The 11586-nt window shown below is 40.3% G+C and overlaps 1 protein-coding gene across 2 annotated transcripts in view; it reads right to left on the bottom strand.

The window, feature by feature from the left end:
• Positions 1–2164: 2164 nt before the first annotated feature.
• trappc9 (trafficking protein particle complex subunit 9) overlaps positions 2165–11586 on the bottom strand; it is a 223808-nt gene continuing 214386 nt past the window's right edge. For both annotated transcript variants that reach the window (XM_077194949.1, XM_077194950.1), the window contains 2 exons: positions 4720–4943; positions 2165–3299 (listed from right to left, as the gene is read on the bottom strand). In XM_077194949.1, the coding sequence (XP_077051064.1) occupies positions 3123–3299; positions 4720–4943 (401 nt within the window). In that variant the 3' untranslated portion in view covers positions 2165–3122. The remainder of the gene's footprint in view (positions 3300–4719; positions 4944–11586) is intronic.

The following is an 11586-nucleotide window of genomic DNA, read 5'->3' as shown; positions in this document are numbered from 1 at the left end:
ACAGGCATCTGAAATTAAATGTCTACAATCAATAATCTTCATAATTTAGTTTTAGTCCCAGTGGTTGCAAGATTATTTAATATGTTGTATTTGATATAATTATACAAGGAAAGACTGCTAAGGACTTCTTTGTTCCTTTTTTCATTTTGCTTTACATCAACTAAAGCTGCAGTCCGTAACTTTTTTGGGTTAAAAACTATCCAAAATAAAATTGAGAAAATACATAACCAGCCAGTGTTCAAAACTCTCTGCTTGCCTTAGCTCGATTCAAAACGGTAAGCTTGTAATAATGTTTTTAATTCCACTGGTACTGGTGGATTTCTGCGGGAAAATCCTTTCTGCATTACGTCACATCTCCACACATAAAGAAGAGTCCCGGCTAGTAAGCTATGTTGCGTGTGAGGATGTTGGAGGTGGAGATTTATAGTCTTTTCTCACAGCACTTGATATATTTAAACTTATTTGATGGCAATCACCAGTGACAACTAGAGACTCACTCGCTGTAAAATGCAAAAGACTTCGGACTTCGGAGTGGCTACAGAAAAAAAAGAGACTGCAACCGGGTCCATGCGGAAACAAGGATAAATATTGGAAGGGCTTTTGAATCGGACTGCAGCTTTAATTTAATATTTATTTTGTGATAAATACTAAAAGCAAATAATATTTTTAAATATAATTGTATTGCCTATTATTTTATCTAAAACAAAATTTTATATAAAATGACCTTTTATTTACTGTAAATGAATAATTCATTCACTGCAGGATACTTTGGGCCAGATTTAATAATAGATTTACTAACCTCTTTTGGCGTTAAAAAACTACTGTCAGGATTTACTAAAGATAAGCAGTGAAAAATTAGCGCTGAATAGACGTGGACAGGGTTATTTTTGGGTCTGACCTTATTGCATATGCATTTGTAGGAGTTTCCCTTTCAGACGCAAAAGTTATCGGAGGACAGTATATAAATGAATGCAATGCGATTTACTAAGGTTTGCGCTCATCAATATACTAGTGTTTGACCCATTATGGACTGTCCCAAAAAAGCACATCATTTATGTGTGTGTGTGTGTATATATATATGCAAGTTTCTCTCATTGTTGTAGAGTGTCATAGAGTGTTGTACATATATTATTATACTGTAATATATATATATAATCTGATATAATAATCTAAACCTTTATATGAATAATACAAGGAAATGATTCTGTGATTTAGAGACAATTTGTTGAGATGGAATTTGAAACATCTCAGCTGTGGAATCCCTGAGTGGACGTTTAAAGCTAATTGGATCACTGCATCTGCAATCACTTACGATTATAGCACATAATGTAGAGCATCAACCGCCTCTTGCATTATCATCGCTGGACCACACCACAATAAAAGCATTAACAACACATTTCTGGCAATCATCGGTTGCTAAAACGCTCACCTCAGGAAAATCACCTCAGTTTCTGGAACATTATGAGGTGAAATGCGCTTTTGGTTTAACATATTCATATCCTGTTGTGCTCAAGTTCAACCTTAAATCTGGATCTTTTTTGCATTTTATAGGTTTTTGAAACACATAGCAGACATGAATTCTGAAGTTCTGAACAATTCTTCAAACCACTATATTTTGATTATATTTTAGATTCGTTCGTTAACATTTAATCAATATTTTATCTATTTCGTATAATTTCAAAGAAGAGTGAGATCAACATATCAAATCTTTAGCTTAGAATCTTAGGTGCCGTAAACACAAAACCGTTTTAACTAAAAACTGAAAACCCTTCATGCGTTTTGGCCATTCATTGACACGACAAGAGCATATTGGGGGCCTTAAAAACGTGTTTCAAAGTTAAACGGTACCGTTTTCATCTCCATGTAAACCACAAAAATGCAAATTTGTGAAAATGGTGACATCATGCGCAAGTGTTTCTTTACAAAGTATCATCGCCAACTACTGGCCTGGCATGAACAATACAGCGTTTTTAATCGTTTTCACAGATCTGTGAGACAACTTTGTCGTCTCTACGTGAAAAAAGTGAAGGAAAAATCTTTTCTACGTTTTTAGTCCATCGTACACTTAGATTGATTAAAATCATCAGCTGAATAGACATCAGATTGATGAGCAAACACATTGAAGAAACCAATTTCATAGTTACATAAAAATGAATCAAAGCCGTGGGTCACAAAAAATATTTATGCATCAACCCAAGAAAAACTCCATAATCCAAACGTCCTTACAGATGTATAGATTCATACATGAAAATACTGTGACAGACATAACTCATATTTACATGCATTATTAATGTGAACCCCTACAAAACCTGCAGAGAACATGTCCAGGTCATATTTCAGCCAAAAATCGAAAGGAGGAAACAGTAAATTACGCTTCGCATAAAGAAAAAGAGAAACCTGTTTTACCCATTAAGAGTTTTTGAAATTGTGACAATATTTGTAGGACAATTAAGAACATTTCCCCTCCAACTATCATTACCATAATTCAAAAAATCTAATTAAGTGTATGTATATTTAAAGCATTTTAATTATTCACCATTTATGATTTAGATTAATACAAACTAATAAATAAAATGCCAGAGCAAACACATTACAGTAATGAGACTAGACAATAATTGTCATTCGTAAGGCAAAACAAATTGTCGTAAGGCAAAACTAAAGTCCTAAAAATAGGCTTCAACTAAATAAAAGTTCTTGTTATACGAGTTGAAATATGAGCTGGAGATGTTTCCATCGGATTGAAAACATGACGTTGTTGAGCAATCTAGCACATTTTACATTTCTCTGCAGTCACGATCACTTAAAGAGAACGATTCAGGAACAAACTGTGAGATCTCCTTTGATGTTTTCACTTAGTGGTTAGCTGAACAATGTTCTTCGTCCATTCTGACGATCTCTAAAGAGCTGAATGAGCATGATGGGTTCAGAACCGTCAAATTGATCGTAAACTGAAGTTTGGGCATGAACTGAAATTGAAATTGAATCTCCAAGCTCTAAAAGCTTTATACACTGGTACTGCACTTGTTCTAGACTCAATAAACATCTAGATCAGATAACAGCAGATTTCTCCCCTTTACAGAAGCCTACTGAGTCCGTCAGGTCAAAGGTCAGAGTTCACCAGTTCAGGCGGCTGCTTCGATTGGCTCCTGGGCTTTGATGTGGACGCTGGGCAGACAGAACCAGGCGGGCGGCAGGTCGCGGCTCGAGCTGTCGTCTTGAAACTTGATGTTCAGATAGAAATCACCGGTGTATAAGAAGAGCAGGGCTCCCACACACACCGAGTTCTCCGTGGGGTTTACCTGAGGATGAGAACACACACCTGCTGACTTCATCACTGCCAACAGCAGCATCACAAACCTCTGCTTCCTACACACTCCTCGTCCTGTGAGGGTCATACAGAAGCAAAGACAGTCTGTCCTTTTTAACTCTTTCCCCGCCAGCGTTTAAAAGATTTTTTTGCCAGCAACCGCCAAAAGTTTGGACCATTTTCACAAAAGTTTCATGGCCCCCAGAATATTTTGTTGTATGAATATCTGAACATGCAGTGCATTTAGACCAAAAAATAAAAACCTGTTTTATTCTAGCTTCATGCATTCTTTTTTTAAGCAACACTTTAATGTGTGAAAAGTTTGATAAAAACAACAACATTTTAAGCAAAAAAAATGAGAAAATCTATTTTTTGTCAAAGACTACATCTGGATCAGATTGAGAACGATGATCAAAACACAGATGGAGTAGATCGAGTCCATCAACGCCCCTAATGCCTCACAGTCCTACAGCTCGTCCTGGGTCGACAGTTCATTCAGTAACATTAGGCAGTTTTGATTTATAAGCTGTTTAATGTTGATGTTTGAGTTATTTTACATATGCATATGATTATATACACAATATCGCTGGTTTCTGCTTCATCTTCACCTGTGTTTTGATCAGGAGATTCAGTACTCTTTGAGAAGATGTGTCATAGCGCTCTCTACTGTATAACAGGGAAACACTTGTATTTCGGTTCGCTTGGTTTGTTTGGTCCAGACAAAAAAACAAACAAAAAAAACATAGTTCTGATTCGCATAGCGTTTACATTGGCATATTTTACACCGAACCCAAAGATACAGAACCTGAAGTCATAGGCATACGTTCACAACCTCGTTGCTGATAAGTTGGGTCTCGGTCCGCTTCCAAACAAACTCTGGTGCGGTTCGACTGAAATATGTAATAAATAAGAATTATAATAAATTATGAATTACTATTAGTAGTAGTGATGGTGGTAACAGTAGTAGCTTTACTAACAAAGAAATATTAATATATTGATATCTAAAAATTATAAATAAATAAATATATATATATATATAAGTTGACTGAATTCATGCTTCTGATGATCTTAAAAACATTTTCATCTAAAGGTTTATGATTTAATGCTTGTAATTATTTTGTACAAACAATCAAATTAATTAATTAAATAAATAAATTATATAACTATATATATGTGTAATATTATTAGCACTTCATTATTATTATTATAAGTAGTATTTTATTAGTAGTATATGATGATAATAATAATAATATCTATATATATATATATTACATTTCTGGTCTTTACATAATTCCCAAACTTTTCGATGACTTTACTGTTACTGTTATCAAGAAAATACTACTGCTAAAGTTACACACTTTACACACGGATGTGAAAAGAGCGTCCTGCCGCTGTGTGTGTCTCTGGCTCACCGTGCCGATGTAGAAGGTGTTGGAGCCGATGAAAGTGACGGCGTCCTGCAGGTCGTAGTTCTGGACTCCATTCTGATAGTCTTGGAAGGGGACGACGGTCAGAGAGAACGGGCCGACGGCGCTCTTGCTGCGGTTGGTCAGTTTCACCTCTAACGGCACAGCGTCTCCGACCCTGCAGTCAGCCACCACGTCACAGTCACACGGCGCACCGTTGACCACAACATCTGGAGAGAGAGAGAGAGACGAGATCAAACTCTCCATTCAAAACAACAATCTTTCATCTAATGCAAACTTTGCCTTCAAAAGGTTCATGAAGCCAACAAATGACAATATACACAGAACACTCATTACACACTGTGATTTAAAAAAAAAAAAACAATATGAACCTGATCTCTTATTACAGTGAATGAGGTTTTCACTGTAACATCTTGAAATGTGCAACAGTGTAAAAAAAAAAACAGCATCTAAAAGACAGCGAGCACACAGGTACTGGAAAACCAATATCATCAAATATGAATCTCTTTAATATAAAGTTTGGCTTTTGTGATTACAGTATGATTCAGAAAAATGAAGCATCATTTCAGGAGAAATATATTGCCAATTTTTTGCATGCGAATGAGAACAAGAAAGATGTGCTCTTTCTTGTGCTCTTTCACAGCTGTGAAAAGATATGAAATAAAAACTAAAAAAAAAGTAATAACAATTAGAAATAAACCAATTATATATATATATATATTTAATTGGTTTATTTCTAATTGTTATTACTTTTTCTTTGAGTTTTCATTTCATATATTTTTGAGATGCGGTAGTTCTAATTTTCGAAAACAAATTTAGTGTGTATATATACACTATAGTTGTTTTTGAAAGAAATATATAGTTATATTAAGCAATGTGCATTAAATTGAAAGTAAAGCCATTTACAATGTTATCAATTATTTCTACTTCCAACGTTCAATTTATGAAATCACGTTTTCCCCAAAAATATGAAGCAGCAGAACTGTTTTCAACATTTATAATAATCATAAATGTTTCTTGAGCATCAAATCAGCATATTAGAATGATTCTGAAGGATCATGTGACACTGAAGACTGGAGAATGATGCTGGACATTCAGCTTTGATCGCAGGAATAAATTACATTTTAAAATAAAGAAATTGTAATCATATTTCACAATATTACTGTATTGCTGATCAAGTAAATGCAGTCTTGGCGAGACGGCTTTCAGAAACAACAAACAATCTTACTGACTCTTATTTGAACGTAATTTGATACTTATCCCTTTTGTCATTTTTGCAGCTCAACTGCCTCAATCCACAATCTCTTTTATTGCAAGAAAAAGCACAAATATACTTTCCGGAAGACAAAATCATACAGGTTTGAATGGCATGAGGGTGAAAAAATGATGATAGATTTAAAACCCACAAAAAACATAAATAGACTATTTGAGTAGATCATCAATCGTAGTTCTTATCTGTGCTGCTAGAGAAACAGAAGCCATGATCCAACAGCGCTGACCTGTGAGCAGAGCATGAACAACGCTCACTAAAAATAAAGAAGAAGTCTCCGCTGTGGGTCTCCATCACAAGGAGTTCTGTCTCTCTTCAGAGCTGTCACACAAGCCCTGTCCCCAGAGAGAGGCATGCTGTGAGATGCGGCCCCCAGAGAGAGGCATGCTGGGAGATGCAGTCCTCAGAGAGAGGCATGCTGGGAGATGCGGTCCTCAGAGAGAGGCATGCTGGGAGATGCAGTCCTCAGAGAGAGGCATGCTGGGAGATGCGGTCCTCAGAGAGGCATGCTGGGAGATGCGGTCCCCAGAGAGAGTCATGCTGGGAGATGCAGTCCTCAGAGAGAGGCATGCTGGGAGATGCAGTCCTCAGAGAGAGGCATGCTGGGAGATGCGGTCCTCAGAGAGGCATGCTGGGAGATGCGGTCCCCAGAGAGAGTCATGCTGGGAGATGCATTCCTCAGAGAGAGGCATGCTGGGAGATGCGGTCCTCAGAGAGAGGCATGCTGGGAGATGCGGTCCCCAGAGAGAGGCATGCTGGGAGATGCGGTCCCCAGAGAGAGTCATGCTGGGAGATGCATTCCTCAGAGAGAGGCATGCTGGGAGATGCAGTCCTCAGAGAGAGCCATGCTGGGAGATGCGGTCCCCAGAGAGAGGCATGCTGGGAGATGCGGTCCCCAGAGAGAGGCATGCTGGGAGATGCGGTCCTCAGAGAGAGGCATGCTGGGACATGCTGTCCCCAGAGAGAGTCATGCTGGGAGATGCATTCCTCAGAGAGAGGCATGCTGGGAGATGCGGTCCTCAGAGAGAGGCATGCTGAGAGATGCGGTCCCCAGAGAGAGGCATGCTGGGAGATGCGGTCCTCAGAGAGAGGCATGCTGGGAGATGCGGTCCTCAGAGAGAGGCATGCTGGGAGATGTGGTCCCCAGAGAGAGGCATGCTGGGAGATGCGGTCCCCAGAGAGAGGCATGCGGTCCCCAGAGAGAGGCATGCTGGGAGAAGCTGTCCCCAGAGAGAGTCACGCTGGGAGATGCAGTCCTCAGAGAGAGGCATGCTGGGATATGCTGTCCTCAGAGAGAGGCATGCTGGGAGATGCAGTCCTCAGAGAGAGGCATGATTTGAGATGCTGTCCTCAGAGAGAGGCATGCTGGGAGATGCGGTCCTCAGAGAGGCATAGTGGGAGATGCGGTCCCCAGAGAGAGGCATGCTGGGAGATGCATTCCTCAGAGAGAGGCATGCTGGGAGATGCGGTCCTCAAAGAGAGGCATGCTGGGAGTTGCGGTCCCCAGAGAGAGGCATGCTGGGAGATGCGGTCCCCAGAGAGAGACATGCTGGGAGATGCATTCCTCAGAGAGAGGCATGCTGGGAGATGCGGTCCTCAGAGAGAGGCATGCTGGGAGATGCGGTCCCCAGAGAGAGGCATGCTGGGAGATGCGGTCCGCAGAGAGAGGCATGCTGGGAGATGCGGTCCTCAGAGAGAGGCATGCTGGGAGATGCTGTCCCCAGAGAGAGTCATGCTGGGAGATGCATTCCTCAGAGAGGCATGCTGGGAGATGCGGTCCTCAGAGAGAGGCATGCTGGGAGATGCGGTCCCCAGAGAGAGGCATGCTGGGAGATGCGGTCCCCAGAGAGAGGCATGCTGGGAGATGCGGTCCTCAGAGAGAGGCATGCTGGGAGATGCGGTCCTCAGAGAGAGGCATGCTGGGAGATGCGGTCCCCAGAGAGAGGCATGCTGGGAGATGCGGTCCCCAGAGAGAGGCATGCGGTCCCCAGAGAGAGGCATGCTGGGAGATGCGGTCCCCAGAGAGAGGCATGCTGGGAGATGCGGTCCCCAGAGAGAGGCATGCGGTCCCCAGAGAGAAGCATGCTGGGAGATACGGTCCCCATAGAGAGGCATGCTGGGAGATGCGGTCCCCAGAGAGAGGCATGCTGGGAGATGCGGTCCCCAGAGAGAGGCATGCTGGGAGGCGGCAGGTACGGGACGTCTGTTTGGATAATGATGACTTAACAGTCACTATCACAACCGTCAAGTTGTCAAGCTTTTTTTTTATAAGCGAAGCTCAAATGTTTTGGTTTGCGTCATCAAATATTCATGGTCCCTCCAGACTGATGTAAGACTTTAAAAGTTTTTCACTCGGCAAACCAGAGCTTCATCCAAATGTTATTTTACGTCCCAAAATAGCATTTTACCAGAACAAGAGAGCTTGTTTGGAACAGAACAATGCCACGGGCGACGTCTAAACACAAGCTGTTTTAATGGAGATCGTGACAACGACTCCGGTTTAATTTAAAGGTTTAAATGCTGAAGATCAAACTTGCAATCACTGAGCAGTCAACATAATGTGATGTATGAAACAATATTCATACAGGACTTGAGTTAATCCACTGTGATTGAACTGGATTGTGAAAACAGGCAATGATTTCATTCATTTTTATTATTAACATCATTATTTATGTTAATTATATTTTGTGCACAGTCTATCAGTACACATTATTCCAAAGAAGAAGAAAAAAGTTAGTCTGGGTAACAATCCCATTTTCAACAACTCCAAACCCCTCTAAAATAGAGACTCTTTATGATCCAATCAATTCCTGAATTCTGTTTTACTCTGAAATAGACATTAGTCAGGGTAACACCATATTAAACTTTTGACAGGAATGAAAGCGAGGCTGTGAGGGATAGAAGTACATGTATAATGGATCATACTGTTGCTTAACATACTGATTTTCCAGCAAAGAAACATGTTTACATCTTTCAGCAGACAAAAACTCCATAAAATAGTTTTTAAAATTGTAAGTTATGAACATTATGTTATGAACTTTATCCACTGTGTGCCACTGTACAGGCTGTCAGTCTATCGCTCACAGCCTCGTCTTCTTCACTGACCTGAGTCTATGCATCACATCGCAGAAGTAAAATGGCTTGTGAATGCAACTTTTAAGGATCATTGCAAAAATGTCAAGTTATGTTATTTCTTTTGTTGCTTTAATAAGACACAGAGAACATCTTGATTCAGAAAAGAAAATCCACCAAAACCATCCAACATATGAATCGTGTGGATGTACCTCCCTCTAAACACTCAATCTTGTATTCTGAACACAAGTTCAGAAGTCGATTCTGTTGTGCTATTTCAGGAGTAACCAGAGACGCTCACTGTGTGTGTGTGTGTGTGTGTGTGTGTCTGTGTGTGTGTGTGTGTGTTTTGTTCGGTTTGTAGACAATACAAGATCACAGTCTCCACTTTTCTGAAATTTTAGCATATTTTCACATGATCCACTTTACAAATAATAAACCTCCATTTCATTACACAGACACATACGCACACATGGACAGACACACACACACACACACACACACACAGACAGACACACGCGCAAACACACACTCAATCTCGCACGCACGCACACACACGGACATACACACACGGACATTCACACACACTCAATCTCAAACACATTCACTCACTCACTAACGCACACACAAAAAATCTCACAGACACACGCACGCACGCACGCACACACACACACACACACAATCTCACACACATACACACAAAAAATCTCAGACACACACACACACAATCACAGACACACATATGCACACACACACACACACGCACGCACGCACACACACACACACACACAATCTCTCTCTCAACTTCGCGCGCACTCTCACTCACTCAAACTGACACACATATACTCACACACACACAGACAGACACAGACACACTCACTCACACTGACACACACATACTCACACATTCAATCTCAAACACACGCACACACAGACACACACATGCACGTGCGCACAGTACACACACTCAATCTCACACACAGACATTCACTCACTTACACACACGTACACATCGCTGGTGCGACACCTTGCCAAGTGTTATATTTAGTTTTTTAAAAAGCAGTTGCTAGGAGATGTGAATATGATAGGTAGATCAGCTGTGGACTGGTGGAGATATTCCTCCATAATGATGAACAGAACAGAGAGAAAGAGAGTGAGAGAGAGAGAGAGAGAGAGAGAGAGAGAGAGAGAGAGAGAGAGAGAGAGAGAGAAGAGGGGGGGGGGGGTAAAGAAACAATCAGACATGCACAGAAAACTCTTTATGAAAACTACATTTTCTGAAGAAAGCAAGGGTAGCGTTTACCTGTGCAAAATCCACTGCCATGACGATAGGATGTTGCTAAGTGGTTACTAGGGTGTTCTGGGTGGTTGCTAGGTGGTTACATACTCACCCAAGTCAAAAAGATTCACCTCTGTGCATTAAAGCTCCTGCCATTAAACACAACAACACATTTCATCATTTACAGCTTTATTCTGCTGATCTCTCTCTCTCTCTCTCTCTCTCTCTCTCTCTCTCTCTCTCTCTCTATCTCTCTCAGGTTTACCACGTCAGCATTGCTGTGGTGACTGTCACTCGAGAGCGGTTGTCGGGGTGACCACAATGTCACAGCACACAAATAAGTAATAGGTTGCCATGGCAACCAGGTCTGCCCGCGAAAAGTGCCGGGCAGCAGAAAGCTGGTAAAACTGTCCGACTCAGCAAAGCCATGTGAGCAAACTGATTCCTGGAGCTCAGAGTAGCCCTGCATGAGAAGAGGCTCTGACCTGATATCAGGCCTGGACACCTATAGTGGCAAAACAAAAGCTTGCAAACAGAAGTTGCACCCATTTGAGGGGGTTACCATAGCAACAGCATCAGGTTTATTCACAAATTATATATTCTCTTTATTTATCACTTAAAACTTTAGCGTTTTGTTTAAAAAGTATTTTAATAGGCTGCTATTTGGCTGGTTGACATTTTTGAAAGGATTAAAAACATTTATTAAAGTGTCTATATTGGAAAATAAACATCGTTAGGGATTATTATGCACAATAAAGATAATGAATACATAATGAATATATTGTAAACTACATCATTATTCTGGCAAAACTCTTTATGGAAAAAGTTATATTTATTTTATTAACATTTTAAGGAAAGTGAAAACTGAGATTTATAAATAAAGCCTCACTCTCTCACTGTACATAAATGCTTAATTGACTCTAGTTCTATTCTTTTCTTTTGGAAAACTCTATCTGGGCTACAGGTACCAAAACATGGCAGCTTTTTTTTAGAAAAAGAAGGTAATTGCAACTTTTTAACTTGCAATTCGGAATTTCCCAACTCAGAATAGTGAGACTTAAAAATCATAATTGTGAGAAAATGACAGTGACAGAATTGCAATCACAATTTTGACTTTATAACTTGAAATTGTGAGTGAATGTCTCACGTTTTTTTTTGTTGGAGAAAATAGTCAGAAATGAAGGTAAGAAATGTGAGATGAAAAAGTCAAAATTATTATTATTTTTTTATT

The sequence above is a fragment of the Siphateles boraxobius genome, unplaced genomic scaffold, assembly GCF_051911475.1.
Source record: "Siphateles boraxobius isolate OS27281-9 unplaced genomic scaffold, OSU_SipBor_1 33, whole genome shotgun sequence".
NCBI lineage: Eukaryota > Metazoa > Chordata > Actinopteri > Cypriniformes > Leuciscidae > Siphateles > Siphateles boraxobius.
This window is presented reverse-complemented; position numbering and strand designations above follow the sequence as displayed.